Source organism: Heterodontus francisci, chromosome 2 (assembly GCF_036365525.1).
Source record: "Heterodontus francisci isolate sHetFra1 chromosome 2, sHetFra1.hap1, whole genome shotgun sequence".
NCBI classification, from domain to species: Eukaryota; Metazoa; Chordata; class Chondrichthyes; order Heterodontiformes; family Heterodontidae; genus Heterodontus; species Heterodontus francisci.
This window is the reverse complement of record NC_090372.1, coordinates 16,398,784-16,417,707: the sequence shown is the minus strand read 5'-3', so window position 1 is coordinate 16,417,707 and position 18,924 is coordinate 16,398,784. Positions and strand designations below refer to the sequence as shown.

The window sequence follows — 18,924 nt, the reverse complement described above, 5'->3', positions numbered from 1 at the left end:
TTGACCCATTCTTACATTCCAGTTGCTGGACAGTCTACTGGAGAGCTTGTGCAAATTGTATCCGAGCTTGGAGGAGTCCACTCAAACTTCTCTCTCAACCTTGCACAGTGCATGTTGATTAGTCCAGCATGGGCTGAGTGATCAGCTCCATCAGCACCTCATGGAACCATAGAAATCATAGAAAATTTACGACACAGAAGGAAGCCATTCAGTCCATTGTGTCCTGCCAGTCAGTGAAGAGCTACCCAGCCTAATCCCACCTTCCTGCACTAGGTCCATAGCCCTGCAGGTCACAGCTCTTCAAGTAGACAGCCAAGTACTTTTTAAATGTGGCGAGACTTTCTGCCTCTACCGTCTTTTCACGCTATGAGTTTCCAGGTCTTTCCTCATCTCTCGTCTAATCCTTCTACCAATTACTTTAAATCTATGCCCCCTGGTTATAGAAATCATATGTTGGAGTGTCTTATGACAACTCTGAAGTCTCCATGCCAACACAAATAGCTGGTATGGAAACTCATTCAGTTGCAATCTTGGTTTTGGGGGCCACTGTTGAAAGAGATTTCCAGGGAGACTTCCAGCACTCTGTTCTCCAGCATAACTCTAGATCTGCTGAGGTGCTGCCCTGGAGAGTGGCCTTGGCTCAGTGTGAAAGGCACTCTTAAGATAACCACATGCCTGCACCTCCACTAGTCACTCTACCAGAGCCCTTTCTGGTGCTTGTCAGCCAACAGGCCTAGAATGGGGAGGGGTAGGGGTGTGATGCGGGTAGGGGGGTGTAGCATCTTGGAGCTGAATGCAAGATCATTCCTGAAGTATGTCTGGAGTTTGGGATGATCCACATTTTCATCAATCAATGCTACATTTGCAAGTCCCTATTGCTATTTTCCTGCTCTTTACTATTTGGTTTGCATTAGTTCTACGTCTCCCAAATTATTTTGACATCCAACATTTATTAGAGTGCATGGCAGGTTGTTTAACAAGCTTGTTAAGGTTTTTATTTATTTATTTGTCATTTCCTGAATGTATAACTTTCAACACAAGCAAACTCAGCGATAATGAGTTACACAAATACACAATCATGGAATATGTAGGCAAAAAACATCTTACATAGGTATTAAGCAATATTAAGAAGTAAATTATGTACAAAGTGTCAGCTAAGGTTTGTGCTGAGAAACAGGCCTGGAACAAAGACTAGACAAGGTTAATTTATTTCATCCTACTGGTTTGACTGTCTAAGAAAAGTAAAATGATACTTTTTACCGTGTTACTGTAATGACTTTAAATCCTTTTTGATTACATTACATCAAAAAAAGAACATTTATTTTGCAAAAGCACTACAAATTACAAATGTTGTCAAACATGCATTTCTTTAAAAAAAAACATCAGCCTACCAGTTATTTGTTGTATCATTACCCATAGAACCATTAGAACATTCCAAATTGGGATTCCTGGTGACATTTTGCTGCTGGTGACACGTCAAACCACAAGGCAAACAGTGCTCACAGAAATGAATTAAGTGTCTTCTAAACTTTTCGCCCACAAAGGCATAAAAAATGGGATTGAGACAACAGTGGAAATAAGCTACAGTGTGAGAGATTGTTTCTGCATAATCCAGCTGCATCTCCAAGTCACAGTCTTGAAACTCCAGCACCTTGAGCTCCTCCAAAGATCTCAAGAAAATCACAACATTGTAAGGTGCCCAACATAAAAAAAACACCACTACAATGGCGAATATAACTCTGAGTGTCCTGTGTTTCTGTACTGTTCTACACTTTATCAATGTCTGAATTATCCTAAAATAGCAGTAAACAATGATAATAAATGGAAGGATAAAGAACAGTATATTTTGTTGATAATATCTTAATAATTTCCATGGAACTGCTTTGTCAGCTGGGTAAATATTGTCACAGGTAAGGCCCAGATCATAATCGTCTATAGAATCAGCAAAGATGAAGTCAGGGGCAGTTGCTAATGTACTGGTCAGCCAAACAATCACACTCGTTATTGTTGCATAGCGAACTTTTCTGGATCTTGCAGCAGATATAGCATGAACAACTGCAAGGTACCGATCAATTGTCATCAGTGTCAGGAACATTATACCACTGTAAAAGCCAATGTAAAAGATACCGCTCATTAATTTGCACATGGTAACTCCAAAGAGCCATCCCACTTTATGATTGACTGCCCAGAAAGGAAGACAAATGGCAGAAAGTAAATCTGAAATAGCAAGATTAAGAATGAATATATTTGTTATGGTTTTTAGGTATTCATATTTCACAAGTATCAGTAAAACCAATCCATTTCCAACCAGACTAAGTATTAATACTACTGCATAGAAGATAGGCATCAGTGCAGATCCAAATGCGTTGACATGATTTTTATCACATGGGAATTCGTAGTCAGGTTCTGGGGTCTCCGCAGTGATGGTCATCATTGGCAACTCTGAAGAAATCTGTTTTCACAAAAAGAATATTATTTTCATGATTTGTACATAAATTACTTTGCAATGGTGTGGAAACTACACTATGGAATCCAGCATCTGAGTGCATTAACATGCCTGACTGAAATTCTTCCTCAGCCTATTTTACCTCAGGCCTCGTTCTGTATAAATCTCCACTGAAATAGCAGAGATGATCAAAATGTTCGTATGCTGGAATCTCATGGTGTAATTTCAACAGTTTTATGAACAGTTCTGAAGTTCTGTGGAAATTCAGCTAGTCTCCCACTGTGACCAACAGAATCCCCCAGGGAAGTGGCAAAGACACGTTTATGCTATTTCGGAGAGTGTTCTGGTTGTCTAATAACCTCCAGCGGCCCCTGACAGGGTGAATGACAATCAGGGGAGGAAGCCATGGGGAGTGATTTCCTAGTATCGGTATAATAATGCAGTATACAGCAGACCATCAAAGTGAATATTCATCTACTACAAAGCTCTTCCTGAACAGCCCAGGCAGGAGAGTCGGTATGTCAGGTGAATGAAGGCATACCAACCTACAGAAGGACTGGTGGGATGCAGGGCAGACAAATGGCCTGGGCCCCTGAACAGCATCAAGTTAAAATGAAAAATAATTCCTGATCAGCTCTTTACTGAGAGGGCTGAGAGGACTGGGGTCAGGGACAGGGGTGTCTGGGAAATCTCTACCCCCACATCGCACCCACCTCCCCACCCCCCCTGCTGTGCCCCCATAATGACATCAACATATTAATGTCGTAACATAGTAACACAGTAAAATAGAAACATGAGCCCCACGCTTCCTAGCACATCTACTGGGTCCCTGCTACTTCTGAAATTTTCTGGTTGACCGTATAAGTAACAGAAACTCTGCCCACTCATTACAAGGACCATGATGCCTCCACCGTCATGGAGTCTCTCCTGACAACTCTCACTCTGCCATAGCTTTTTCATTGGGGGCCACTGGGGAATGGGGTCTTCCCAGGCATCACTTCAATCCTTCACTCTCTTCTTGCACAGAGCTGCAGGGGTGCTAAGGCACAAGCCGAGGAGAGTGGCCTTGGTTCCATCGCAGAGCGACCTGCTGCCCCCTCGCTGGACGACTTCATGCCTGCTCTTCCACCACCCGCTTTGCCAGTGTGCTTGTTTGTGCCACTGTACAGGCTGCTGCGGTCACGCCAAGGTGCCGCAGCCTGCAGCTGGATCCTCTAAGCCTACAGCTTCTTGACATTGCTCATCACGGCCATTCAAAGTGTCCTCAATGGAATTTCAGCTGTCTTCCAGCTCTCAAGGTGCAACCACTGGAAATACACTTCTTGGGAGCACAGGGATAAGAAAACTATCACAAAACACAGGCACTAAGGGCTTGCACAAGGGTGATTCTTATTTTCACTATTATATACAGATGGAATTGAGTTGTTTGATTACATTAGTTTTTTGTTTTGCATTTGGTGTTGTTACTTATATTTATAGTTGCTTGGTAGTACAGAACTTCCTCCAAGGCCTTGACATCCTTCCTAAAGTGTGGTGCCCAGAATTGAACACAATACTTCAGCTGTGGTATAATCAGTGATTTATAAAGATTTAGTATAACTTCCTTGCTTTTATCCTCTTTCTTTCTTTTGGGCCTCCTTATCTCCATTCTCTATCCCTCTGTTTATAAAGGCAAGGATTCTATTTGCTTTTTTAACAGATTTATCCACTTGTCCTGCCACCTTCAAATATTCATGTCTGTGAACCCACTTCAAAATGGGGCTCCTGCACTCTCTTTAAGATTGTACCATTTAGTTTATATTGCATCTCATAATTTCCGTTCCAAAATGCATCACTTCATAATTTTCTGTATTAAATTTCTGTCTTTTCTTTCCCCCCTTTCATCATTTGGCCTATGTCTTCCTGATATCTGCTACTATCCTCCTCGCTGCTTACTACATTCCCTTTGAAGCAGCTGTAAACTTTGAAATTCACCCCCTATACCCAGGTCCGGGTCATTAATATGTATGAAAAAGAGCTATTGTCCTAGTACTGCCCCCTGGGGGTCACCACTGTATACATTCCACCAGTCTGAAAAACAACACTCCGCTTTCTATATGGAAGCCAATTTTGTATCCAGGCTGCCACTGTCCCTTGAAATCACATTGGCTTCAATTTTGCGAACAAGTCTATAATGTGGCACTTTTTCAAACAGCTTTGGAAGCCCATATATACACAAAATCAACTGAATTATTTCCATCAACCCTCTTTGTTATTTAATCGAAGAACTCAATCAAGTTGGTCAGACACAATTTGCCTTGAACTAATCCATGTTGGCTGTCATTTATTAACCCATGTTCTTCCAAGTGACAATTCATTTTGGCTCAGATTATGGTCCCTGGACCAGAATTCAAAAGGGCAGAGATCTCAGAGGGTTTAGGGCTGCAGGAGGTTACAGCGGGCTGAGGCCTTGGAGGAATTTAAACACAAGGATGGGAATTTTAAATTTCAGGGATTGGCAGACTGAGAGTCAGCAAGCGGAGGGGTGATGGGTGAATGGGACTTGGTACAGGTTAGGGTATGGTCAGCAAGATTTTGGAGGGGCTGAAGTTTATGTAGGGTGGAAGGCAGGAGGCAGGCCAAGAGAATATTGGACTATTTGGCCAGAATTTAATGGTGAGGTAGGAAGTCTTGCTTCCATGAGCTGCCAGTCAATCAGAGGGCCGGCAGCTCTTCAGTGCCACTAGCGCCACTGGGAGTGGTGGTCATTGCTGGGGCTGCACCCAGCTAGGATCAGCAACAATGGAGGAGGCCCGAGAAAAGGTAAGTGGGGGTTGGGCCTCAACGACAATCAGCTGGGCCCCGGCGATGGGGGATGGGGGTTGGAGGACGCGGGAGGTCGTTTTCGGGGGGTGGCCCATGCTGCTGGGAAGGCCCTCCCTGGGGCACAGGTGCCCAATCAGGTAGGCCAACCCCAGCTCACAAGGAGGCTGCCATGTATTACTAGGCAGTCTCCTCAGGTGTAGAAGTGAAATACCAGCAGTGGCAGGAAGAGGCCCTTAAGTGGCAATTAAATTGGTCACTTAAGGGATTCAATTGGCTTGGGGCGGGTGGGCCGTCTACCACCTCCCCCGCGACTGGTAAAATAGCAGTGGGGCCGGATGGACAACGAGCAGAGCACTCCATGCCTCCCACCCAATTTTATATCTCCCGACTCCCATCCCACACCCAGTGGGTGTAGTTAAATTCCGGCCATTGAGTCTGGAGGCAACAAAAGCATGAATGAGGGTTGCAGGAGCTGACGGGATGAGGCAGGGGTGGAGACGGGTGATGTTACAGAGGTGGAAGTAGGCGGTCTTGGTGATGGACAGGATATGTGGTTGGAAGCAAAATTCAGGGTCTAGTAGAAGGCTGGTTCTGTAAGCAGTCTGGTTCAGCGTCAGACATTTGCCAGGGGCAGGGATAGAATCGGTGGCTAGGGAATGGAATTTGGGGTGGGACTGAAAACAAAAGCTTCAGTCTTGCTGATATTTAATTGAAGGAAATTTCTGCTCATTCGGTACTGGATGTTGACAAGCAGCATGACAAATCAGAGGCATTGGAGGAGTCAAAATAGTTGGTGATGAGGTGGAGCTATGTGTCATCAGTGTACATGTGGAATCTGATGTGTTTTTGTATGATGTTGCCAAGAGGTAGCATGTAAATAGAATAAAATCTTAGAAACATACAGCACAGAAGGAGGCCATTCAACCCATGATGCCTGTGCTAGCTTTGAAAGACCACATTCTCGTTTTTTGCCTATAACCCTGTAAGTTCCTCATCCTTGAGTACCTGTCCAACTCCCTTGTAAAATTCCATCACCTTTCCAGGTAGATTGTTGCAGATCCCAACAACTCCATGAGTTAAAAAAAAATTATCCTCATCTCCCCTCTAGATCTTTTACAAATTATTTTAACTTCTGGCCATTGACCAAAAGAAATATTTTTTCTCTATCTTTTCTACCAAACCTCTCGTCTTCTTGAAAACCTTTATTAAGTCACCTCTTAACCTTCTTCGTTCCAAGTAGAAAACTCCTAACTTTTCCAACTTCCCCTCATAACTGAAGTTCCTCATCCCTGGTGATATGCTGGTAAACCTTCTCTATACCCTTCCTAAAGCCTTTATATCTTTCCTACAGTGTTCTGTTCAGAATTGTCCACAATACTGCTATAAAATAGAAATATGCTTAGAATAAATATATATTGCGTAGTCAGCATTAGATGAATAAAGGAATAGGGTAGTGCTGTAAGTTTTGTTCTACTGGGAACTGCTTAAGGTTTTGTTTCCCTAAAAACAAAATTAGTGGAATGATTATTCTTAGGTGGTGCCAGCTGTAGCTAGCCCAGAAAGGGCTCATGGACAGACAAGGTCTACTGGGAGAGCAACTGGGTAGATACATAAAACAAATAACCATAACAAATAAACTGTGTCAGGCTTTTTATTTAACCTTGCCTAATTAAGATACCTGCTGAAATATGTAAATTAATTAGTGTGTGGATGTAGAATAGAAGCTACTTTAGTGAACAACAATATGGTTCAACAGTCAGATAGGAAACAAGGGGTGGAATTTTATGCTCTCCCTCATGGTAGATTTGGAGGCGGGGAGAACACAAAACTGGTAGGGATGGTGGGAGGGCCTTCCTGCCTCGCCACCAATTGAGCCCCTTAACCGGGCAATTAACCCCCAATTAAGGGCCTCTTCCTGTCGCAGCCATTGTTAGTCATAGAGTCATAGAGTTATACAGCATGGAAACAGGCCCCTTCGGCCCATCATGTCTGTGCTGGCTATCAAGCACCTATCTATTCTAATCCCATTTTCCAGCACTTGGCCCGTAGCCTTCTATGCTATGGCATTTCAAGTGCTCATCTAAATACTTCCTAAATGTTGTGAGGGTTCCTGCCTCTACCAGCCCGTCAGGCAGTGTGTTCCAGATTCCAACCATCCTCCAGGTGAAAAGATTTTTCCTCAAATCTCCTGCTCTAAACCTCCTGCCCTTACCTTAACTCTATGCTCCCTGGTTATTGACCGCTCCGCTAAGGGAAAAAAATTCTTCCTATCTATCTTATCACTTCCCCTCATAATTTTGTATACCTCAATCAGGTCCCCCTTCAGCCTTCTAGGAAAACAACCCTAGCCTTTTCAGTCTCTCTTCATAGCTGAAATGCTCCAGCCCAGGCAACATCCTGGTGAATCTCCTCTGCAACCTCTCCAGTGCTATCACATCCTTCCTATAGTGTGGTGACCAGAACTGTACACAGTACTCCAGGTGTAGCCTAACTGGCATTTTATACAGCTCCATCATAACCTCCCTGCTCTTATATTTTATGCCTCGGCTAATAAAGGCAAGTATCCCATATGCCTTCCTAACCACCTTATCTACCTGTGCTGCTGCCTTCAGTGATCTATGGATTAGATGTCCGGGTGAGTGTGTAAATAAATAATCCTCTGTCTGTATTTGAACCTACAAAGAGCTTGCTGCCAGTTATTCAACGAGCTCAGGTGTTCTAAAAAAAAAAAATTCCATTTGGTGGGCAGCCCTGTCGCTGCATGGGAAGCATGGCAGGAAAATCCGTGTGGGCTGCTTCCCAGCTCCAAAGGCGGGGGGTCTGTGGGGGGGGTGGGGGCAGGGGTTCCCTCATTAAAAGGCATTTAGTACCTGAATCAGGCAACAGGCAACAGGAAGAGCCCTCCCACCTCACCCGTGGCCCCACCCCCCAATACCCCTCCCACCCTGACCTACCTGAGGCCTAGTTCCAGTGATGCTCGTCGGTCTCCAGTAGATGCACCTGCAGCAGCAGCCATCGCCTCCGCGGTGTTGCTGCAGCTGCCAGCCTCTGATTGGCCGGCAGCTCTGCAAGGGCAGGACTTCTGGCGACGGGGTCCTTGATCCTGTGGAAGGCCCGCTGCTGTCCACTTAAGTGCCTGATTTGGCACAGAATTTGGTGGAGAGGCTACGTGGGGATCTCAGTGTCGGTTTCTCCAGACGTTGAGACTCCCACCGCCATGTTAAAATTCCCCCAAGGACACTGAACTGAATGGCCATTTATGAACAGCTTGTTAACAGCCTTACGAACAGTGTTAGATATAAATAACTCAATAGTGGAATAATGAAACTTCTGCAAGTTAGCTTTGAAGGCCGGAGGTGGAATGTTTCTGGAGGATGAAGTTGATCAGGGAGAACAGCCTAGGGTGAGATAAGGAAAGGATGATGTAAGGTCTGATTGATCAAGGACAGGAGGTATATGCAAAGGCTAAAGAAGCTAATGACAGGTGAATGACATTAAAGGCAGTATTTTCCATCGATGGTTTAGACAAAGAACTTGACATTTCATAGGGTATTGCAAAATAAAGCAAATCTTTAGAGGACCATAAGGTCCATCAATAATCTATCCACCTCTGAAAAAGGATATAAAGTAAGGGACTTTGGGAGATCTCAGTGCAGTGGCAGTGGAGAGAAATTCCTAAGGGAGATCCATGATAACACTCTTAGGTAGTTTGAGAAGATGTAAGACACTGAGAAGAAAAGAGAAAGAAAAAGAGCTGTTCACACATGCAAGCCATCTGCCCGATCTGGACTGGTACTCGCTACTTGTCATGGTTGTATGCTTTTGCTGTATAAATAATGTGTTATATCCCATCTTAAACTCTGATTAAACTCAACATACGGACCATAGTGGTTGCAGTCGATCCTGATTGATAAGATATCGATCATATCAACTATCTTTCAAAGATTTAAATTATAACTAGGTCAATATTCCAGCTGAGGTCTAACCAGTGATCTATAAAATTCTAGCATGATCTCTTTGCTATTATATTCGATTCCTGTTTTTCAAACTCAAGTAACCCATATGCCTTTTCATCCGAGTTCTGATGGAAGGTCACAGACCTGAAACATTAACTTTGTTTCTCTCTCTACCACAATGAGACACACATGGAGACAAGGATAGGAACTGAGTAAGCCATTGCAATGCTGGATAGGTTCAGGGTTATCTTGTAATATGCACCTAGCATTATCTCGCAAATGATGATAGCACATTGAATGCTTCATGACTTTACAAGGAGAAAAGAACTGATGATAGATATTTCAGAGGCTATCAGAGAACCTGATGATTATGCTGATGATAAAGACTGAGTCCATGAGGTGTAGAAAGCAGGTATAGTGGCAATGACTCCGAGACGGCCGAGAACAGATTCATTTGGAATGGCTTCGCAGGTAAATATAGCAAAATTATTTTGAAGTCCCAGCCTATAAAATCTCTGCCTCGTCTCATTAACCTCTCTAAGGTCTAAATAAAAATCTTGCTCCTCACAGCTAACTATCACATCTGAATCCTGAGCCTGAACCTGTTTTCCGTGACCTACAAGAGATCCAAGCATCAATTATTCCCACGTTTTACTGCAACTATTTAAAGAAACATTTTTTTTCCACAGTGTGCACAAAGCTTGTGATCACATGCTTTTCTCTTCTAACCCTATTCTAAAATACCTTGAGGATCTGGGATCTGAGGGTCTGTGATGTAAATGGTTACTGCAAAATTGTAATAGGCGCTTGGGACGGAGACGGCCATTCCCCTAAGGCTTCCAAGCTGTGGGATGGCCGGGAGAGGCTGGGTCTTTGGCACAGACTTGCTGATGACTTGCTCCTGCAAAGATGAAGGCGTTTGCAGTGAGCTGATGAAGTGCTGTTCTCCACTGCTGCCATGAGGAAAAGCAGCCTCCGTGGCCTGCAGACCAGCTGCTTCATTGATACTGTGAGCAGGATGTTGGTTATCAGCAGTCATTGGGACATGGGACTTAGGAGCAGGAGTAGGCCATTCGGTCCTTCGAGCCTGCTCAGCCATTCGAAAAGTTCATGCCTGATATGGTTGCCATCTCAACTCCACCTTCCTGTCTGCCCCCCATAACCCAGTCAGACCTCATGGAATCAGACAAATTCTTAAATACCTGAAAGTCAATCTAATACCTTCTAATCCTTCCAAGATGTTGCCCTGTACACATTGCGTCTGAACGTCATTGACCTCTCCAAACAGTCCCCCTGACCTAAAGTTCTTAATTCAGAATGTCCATGTTGAATTGACTGACATGTCTGGCTCTATCAACATGGGGGAAGGTTTCAAGATGCTCCTGCAGCTGTCACTTTCTCCAGGCTGCGATGCAATTAGTTGAATCCCTCTGACACATTCTTGCATGTTGGTGCACAGTAGGGATAGGCATTAATACTGTGTAGTTACCCCGGGTGAAAATTTCTGAGCTGGTACATTAGACAGAAGAAGGGGGTGAGTTCGAGGGGGTGGGGCCAGGAGGTTTTCTGTAAAATCTCATGTGTGGGCTTGAGTCCAGCCTCATCTCATTCATCTCCTGCTCTTCATCATTCTCCTCATCTTCTGCATTACCATAGTCCACAAGGAAGTAATTGTAACTCTATTCATCTCCTCCTCTGTATCGTCATTACCATGACCTTCCCCCTCCTATGTTTGCAATCACTGTAGTGGATCTTCAGTAAAGGATGGCCAAGTTAAAATTGGGTAAACATTCTCCTTTTGAAATTGTGGACAGAGAAGAGGGTAGAAACTTGTGGTTATGTGGTACTTCACAGGGATGCCATGGTGATAGTGTAGGTATTCAGTCACTAACCTGCTGCTGGTGCAATGGCCCCAGCCTTGCCATCTCACATAGCAAGAGCAAGGTCCCTCCTCCTGAGTTCCCTAGCATTTTCCTCATTGAACATGAGGTGTTTCAGGTTGGAAGTGTCCGTCTGATAATTTACTTCTCATGGGCATTGTGCATCATTTACTCTTAAAACAAGACTAAGTAAATTAGGTGAAGGCTAGCAGTTGGGTGCCAAGTGAAAGGGGAAAGCTGTAGTAAGAAATGAGATAGTATCATCTTGCTAAAGTGGAGAAAGAGGTTCTAAGATTTCATGTGCAAGTACTTGCTGGAAATAGGAAATCATACCGTTTGACTCCAAGTTAGTGCCTCTTAACCAGAGTGCATTGTCAGTGATTAGTTGCACAATCATTACTCTTAGAGACTGAAGAGGAAACAGGTGCCCAAGGCAAAAAAGGGAGAGTATTAATGAGAATGTGGTACTTAGTGATTCACACAGCAAGGGGAAGCAGAGAATGAGGAAAGGTCTGCCTATACTTTCAGACTCATGGATACTCAACCAACCCTGATGTCGCACCTTGGAGAAACACTCAAATAAATGAACGGAATGCAAGTACAGCTGCTCAGGGGAAGTACAATGGTTGAAAAGAGTTGGTTGACTTGCGTTCACTTTGGACTTCATGGTTTTAAAATAGAATGTGCACTTGCATTTTGCTTTGTTTTCCATAGATGTTAGAGTTCTACAAGGGGAAAAAAGTGCATTTATAAGGCTTTGACTTATTCTACCAAGTGTTGATTGTTGGCGTGGTTGTACTTGGAGCAAAGAGGATGTGTTGTCATGTTCTAATGGATTCTTTATTGAAAGTGAAAGAGAAGTGGAGGAATTAAGCAACTGGTGTTAAACAGAGAAGACCTCTCTGATAAGATGTGCTCTTGCAGCAGTAATTGAGTCCACTGAGTGTAAGTCATCATGATGTTCTCCACAATGTGTCTCTAAAGTAGTTAGGACCACTTCCCCAGCAGCATCCATATTCAGTCTTTTTTTGATGATGAAGTTGTTTAGGGAACAAGAAGCTCCAACTATGCATGACACACAGACTTGAGTATACTGAAGAGTGGGTTCTACTGTGGAATCTCTTAAATCAACATGGGTGCTATCAATTGCATCTTTAATCTTGGGAAAGCCAGAAAACTATAATACAGCTGCCTTGCTGCCATATCAAACTGGAGGCGTTTCCCAGCACTCCTGCAAAGTGCGTCGGTCACCTGACAAATGCTTGCCCGTACTGCTGATGAAGAAAGAAACAAAGAACTTGCATTTTATAGTGTCTTTCAAGAACTCAAGACATCCCAAAGCTTTACAGACAACGAAGTGTAGTTACCGGTGTAACGCAGGAAATGAGGCACCCAATTTGTGCACGGTAAGATCCCATAAATAGCAATGAGAAAATGGGCAGATCAGTTGGAGGCAAGACGGTAACATAAGGTTAGATCAAGTCCACAGCACAGAAACAGGTCATTCAGCCCAACTGGCCTATGCTGTTGTATATGCTCCAGATAAATCTCCTGTCACTGCTCTTCTTCGAACCCTATTAGCATACCTGTCTACACAAGATCAGGGGGCAGGTTGTTCAACCTTGCCCGTCTAAGAGCGAAGTCCAAAGTACGGAAAGTCCTCATCAGAGAACTCCTCTTTGCTGACGATGCTGCTTTAACATCTCACACTGAAGAGTGCCTGCAGAGTCTCATCGACAGGTTTGCGGCTGCCTGCAATGAATTTGGCCTAATCATCAGCCTCAAGAAAACGAACATCATGGGGCAGGACGTCAGAAATGCTCCATCCATCAATATTGGCGACCACGCTCCGGAAGTGGTTCAAGAGTTCACCTACCTAGGCTCAACTATCACCAGTAACCTGTCTCTAGATGCAGAAATCAACAAGCGCATGGGTAAGGCTTCCACTGCTATGTCCAGACTGGCCAAGAGAGTGTGGGAAAATGGCGCACTGACACGGAACACAAAAGTCCGAGTGTATCAGGCCTGTGTCCTCAGTACCTTGCTCTACGGCAGCGAGGCCTGGACAACGTATGCCAGCCAAGAGCGACGTCTCAATTCATTCCATCTTCGCTGCCTTCGGAGAATACTTGGCATCAGGTGGCAGGACTATATCTCCAACACAGAAGTCCTTGAAGCGGCCAACACCCCCAGCTTATACACACTACTGAGTCAGCGGCGCTTGAGATGGCTTGGCCATGTGAGCCGCATGGAAGATGGCAGGATCCCCAAAGACACATTGTACAGCGAGCTCGCCACTGGTATCAGACCCACCGGCTGTCCATGTCTCCGCTATAAAGACGTCTGCAAACGCGACATGAAATCGTGTGACATTGATCACAAGTCGTGGGAGTCAGTTGCCAGCATTCGCCAGAGCTGGTGGGCAGCCATAAAGACAGGGCTAAATTGTGGCGAGTCGAAGAGACTTAGTAGTTGGCAGGAATAAAGACAGAGGCGCAAGGGGAGAGCCAACTGTGCAACAGCCCCGACAAACAAATTTCTCTGCAGCACCTGTGGAAGAGCCTGTCACTCCAGAATTGGCCTTTATAGCCACTCCAGGCGCTGCTTCACAAACCACTGACCACCTCCAGGCGCGTATCCATTGTCTCTCGAGATAAGGAGGCCCAAAAGAAAAGAAGAAGAAAAGAAAGAAAAGAAGATCCCATAAATAGCAATGAGAAAATGGGCAGATCAGTTGGAGGCAAGACGGTAACATAAGGTTAGATCAAGTCCACAGCACAGAAACAGGTCATTCAGCCCAACTGGCCTATGCTGTTGTATATGCTCCAGATAAATCTCCTGTCACTGCTCTTCTTCGAACCCTATTAGCATACCTGTCTATTCTTTTTTCTCTCATGTTATTAACCAGCTTCCCCTTAAATTCATCTAAGTTATTTGCCACATCTACTCCTTGCATTTCACATCCTATCACTCTTGGGGCAGAGATATTTCTCCAGATAAAAGCTGAGAACTGCTCAAAATAGTTAATAACAACTTTACACGCTTTCTCAAAGACTTGCACTAGGAATCAATTTCTTCAAACAAAAATGTTTTCATGCCCACAATTAAAGAAGCTCTTCAGTATTTTACACCATATTGGAATGCCGTGCAGGAACAGCCCATTCACTTAGTTGACCATGCAATACTTCCAGAGCATAGCTCTGACTACTTCATCTTCAACTCTGTCATGACATCTTCACTTGTCTTACATCTACAAGCCCCTGCCCAAAGAGAGCCACATAGGAGAAAGTGGTTTGGCGATAGTGTAAAATGGCCGATATTGGATCAGCCACTGATATACACCTCTACTGCTTTTCCATCCCATTAAAGTCAATGGCAAAGAAAATCGGGAGAGGTTTATAATGGCATCGATCTGATAGTACCCATTTTACACTTTCGCCAGCAGTTAAAATTACTGGCGGTAAGTCAGAGGGGCTGCCTTGGATGAATCAGTAAGCATTACAAAGAATGAAGAAGTGGGAGTGGAAGAGAGGGCCAGTCCATAGAGGGCGGAGAAATGACCACACTGTACTGAATAGCTAACGACTCAAAAGTTTTCAAAAGAGCCTTGATCAAGGAGTAGTAATCTCATATGGAGGCAAAGGAGATGGTGCCCATGCATATGGTAGAGATGATAGACAAGTAGGAGGAGTCCAACACCTGGATCTGCAGCATACTGAAGAAAGTTTACTGTGACCTGTTAATGATTCGAAGTTGACCCCATCAGATTTTAATTCTCTTACACAGTTAAAATTGGACCCCATATTGGTGGCAGTTGTGATTTTATTTAAGCACAAGTGAGATTTAGTATAATAGAGTAGCCGTGCAGCAGTTTACATAGAACAATTAAGAATTATATTACCCTCATTGTCCTCTGGATAGAAGCCATGGCCCCTTCCTTGTTCCCGCTACTCACATACACATTTATACCTGTCTAGTGTCCTTCCTGCCCCTACTGCACTGAGAGTGACCCAAGTCTCCTAAATTATACTCCAAAAAACAGAACTGTAGAGGAATCCATCCATTCCTAGTTACAGCAAGTCTGTGGTCAGCCTTGGGCCTCCCTTATTGCTTTTTAGCATCAGCAGAAGCTTTTAGATTTTTCAGAGCTTGTTTTCTGTTCTCATGTATGATGATGAAACCCAGAAACATGAGGACAACAAGGGTCCTTAAATGTAAAAAATATATATATATTTTAACATACATTTCCTTAATTCTAACAGGTGAAAAATAAAACAAAAGTAATAAACCTGTAGACTAGCAACCTTAATATTGAACTGCTGAGAAAAAGTAAAAGGGAATTTATGTTTGGTTATATTTCAGTAACTTGCAAAAGTTTGCACATTACCAAATAGATAGGAGATAAGTCTTCAGTTAGCCCTGAATTTCACCTTGTACTGTTTCTCTCTTGTATAACAATAAGCTTGTTTTAATCACAAGGCACCTTGTGATTGTACACCATCCTGAAAGTCCAAAACCATGGATTTTGCAGAACAGCCGTGCTGACAAAAAGCCTAGGGTCATTTAAATCTTGCAGTGCCTAATCCCTGAAAATACCCTAATAAACTCATATTCTTACAAGTCTGTACAACTGTATCGCTCACACTGTCTCCTGATTTTTCTGGTTCCATTGGGAAGGATATAAATTGACTTTCTTGACACATGGGAAGTGCTCATATCCATATAGGGAAGAGATGACTTCTGCAAAGCTACACTCTAGGAGGCTCCAATCTAGCCTCTTCTATACCCTTCCCCTCTTCACAGTATAAAATTAGAGGTATTCACATTGTCTATCTATGTCCCCAATTTAAAGCAGTACTTTGAGCTGACTGGACTGGAGACAGCAGCCAAAATTCTAACTGAACCCCCAAAGAACTAAAAGATTCACATGCAGGAGGATAAATACCAAGGGGGCTTTGGGAGCGGGAAACAGGAGTCGGGACAGTTTCCTGGTCCCGAACCCGCCCCTGGGGGGAAACAGCCACGAACCTGGGATTTAGACTGGGGCGCCCCCTAATGGGCATGGAGACAGGTTCACTGTCCAATTAAGGGCAGCAGGCAGGTTCTGAAAGCTGAAGGGCCAATCAGAGGCCTTCCAGCTTAAGAGGAGCAGCAGGCTGCAGGAAAGGGTACAGAACTGAGAGAGCACTTCAACACGAAGTTGCCCTCTCACTGATTTTTTTTAAAAATTTCAATAAAAACAGGAAAAGTAGCCAGGCAACCACTGTGGAGGGGGTGGGGGAAGCCAACCTCTGTAGGGTGGTTTTTGGCTGCATTTTTTTTCTGTCTCTATAAAAAGAGTAGCAGGGTCATTTGTGACCTCACAAGTGATTGTCCCTGCCCTTTGCAAGTCGCCCCAGGCCCAGATCAGGGTCCCATGCTCAGGGTTATAAGCCACGATCAATGGTGGAACCAGCGACTTTTCAATGGTGACAGCCGAAGAGCGAGAACTTCGAGGGACAACGACTGCTTACAGGCAGAGGATCCTTCAGGAAGAGAACTTGATGTTTCCTTTAAAGCACACATGGGGAAGGTAACAGCAAACCACCTCATGTACATTCTCCCTAGTCATGTTGCTCATTTCTCATGGAAGTTGAAAAAAAAAAGGCTTTGTGAAACCTACTTCAGCCAGAATCATCATAAAACTGATATTAATGACTAGTGTCAACTGATGATATGGATGTGATTGTCATTGTGGGGAATACTATGAAGAGGAAAGAGGGCTGCAACGTGCATCTTCCATGTGCTAAACTTAACCACTTTTACCACAGCGGCCTTGTATTTAAATAAATATCATGGTACCGAATTTCTTCAGGGCATTTTTGGAGGATTAGAATGATGTTGGAAAGAATGTCATTCACCGGTGAAGTGTGCCACTATGCACATCAGAATTTTTTGGGCAGCTCATTTGCACATTAATTGACAACCCAGAGGTACAACTCCAAAATATGCTGGGAGGAAGAAACTTTTAGCCGCACGATTGAAAAGCCTGTTGCAATTTAAAAGTGGCCAGCCAGGCCAGCCCAATGTTTTCAGCTCCACTTTTGTCAGCATGTCAAGCTGCACTGACATCTTGGCAAAAGTATTTTTGTGCTTCCTCAAGACTCTTCTCCGAACAGAACAATGTTGAGGAGGTGAGTCACTTCACGGCCATGTCATGATCTAATGTAACAGCAGGTTCAGACCATTTCCTGGCTCTGAAAAGATTTAAATACACATCATTTTTATCTACAGATCTCAAGATCCTTCTGCAGCAAATGAGAATGCTGGGAGCACACAGGAGGAAGCCAGCGAAATGAGGAGTTACATGGCAGTGGTGTACAGTGCCCCCTCTCTCACCCTTAGAACGGGCGGCACAGTGGCGTAGTGGTTAGCACCGCAGCCTCACAGCTCCAGCGACCCGAGTTCAGTTCTGGGTACTGCCCTTGTGGAGTTTGCAAGTTCTCCCTGTGTCTGCGTGGGTTTTCGCCAGGTGCTCCCGTTTACTCCCACCACCAAAAGACTTGCAGGTTGCAAGGTAAATTGGCCATTATAAATTGCCCCTAGTATAGGTAGGTGGTAGGGGAATAGAGGGACAGGTGGGGATGTGGTAGGAATATGGGATTAGTGTAGGATTAGTATAAATGGGTAGTTGATGGTCAGCACAGACTCGGTGGGCCGAAGGGCCTGTTTCAGTGCTGTATCTCTAAATTAAAAAAAACAGCAGATCAGTGGCGTAAAAGTTTCAATGACCTGATAAAGATAGGAAAGGTAAAATCACCACGTTCCCTTTTCCTTTAAGCATCATGGGACCTACCCTGCTGATCACCCGCATTTCTTAAATTAAATTACAAGTTATCCTACACAGCCTGCTGTGGCTCAATTGTCTCTAACTCTACTGTATGCAACCTATTATAACTACTATTTTATGTTCTGAAACCCTTCTAGAATATGTCTTTCCTGGAACATCAACTATCTGCTGTCACCTGAGAAATAACATTCAGAGGCTTGCCTTATCTAATGTTAATCTTGTTTGAGGAAAAACTGGCACACAAAACCAAGCAGAGGCAGACTACTGACTATAAAATCCTGGACATAAGGCAGCAGTCTCAGTAGAGGGAGCATGTACTCTGCTTTGGCAGTTAGTGATGGAGCGGTCAGTGGAGCAGTGCCATGTGTAGGTCAGTAGGTACAATGTGGTGGTTCCACCTGCAATGGAATCTTCATGATCACATCTGCCGCCAAAGTTCACAGCATTATCGCCTTTACCTTGGCACTCTGTCTAGATATGGCAGATCCATTCTTAGCTCATTTCCTTTTCTTCTGAAGATCGTTCATAGTTAAGAGAGGGAGTTGTTGAGAGGAAAAAGGAGAATGATGAGGCGACTGGTCTCGGTTCCACTGGCCATGGCTGATCTTTTTCAAACCCTGTATTTCTTTCCCATACACCAGTTTAAAGAGTTCTACCGGCGAGGTGGAGACACAAGGTATTGGAGATGAGAAATTAGCAAAGACAGAGTCACAGCACATAAGCAAGCCCAGGGTGTGCAGAATGAGAGAGGGTGTTGGCCATATTTCAGCAAAAGCTACAGAGGTAGATACTCTTGCTGAGGAGTTAGAGTCTCAGATTTCAGGGGTCATGCATTAAAAAGTAGGACTTTGATGAGCACCAGAACCTATGTGCAGGCAATTAGGACCATCTCTCAGAACGTGCAGCAGCTGTAACTGTGCTTACAGCAAAATTAGGGAAGTATTTTCATTGCAGACTTCAATAGCGGATGTGGCCATTTGGGATTTTAGTCATGAGAGAAAGCAGGGG

General features: G+C 44.1%; 1 protein-coding gene across 1 annotated transcript in view; it reads right to left on the bottom strand.

Moving 5' to 3' along the window:
• Positions 1 to 969: 969 nt before the first annotated feature.
• LOC137380528 (C-C chemokine receptor type 3-like) overlaps positions 970 to 18,924 on the bottom strand; it is a 43,406-nt gene continuing 25,451 nt past the window's right edge. Inside the window, exon 4 of the mRNA XM_068052476.1 lies at positions 970 to 2,102. Coding sequence (XP_067908577.1) covers positions 1,388 to 2,102 — 715 coding nt within the window. The 3' untranslated portion in view covers positions 970 to 1,387. The remainder of the gene's footprint in view (positions 2,103 to 18,924) is intronic.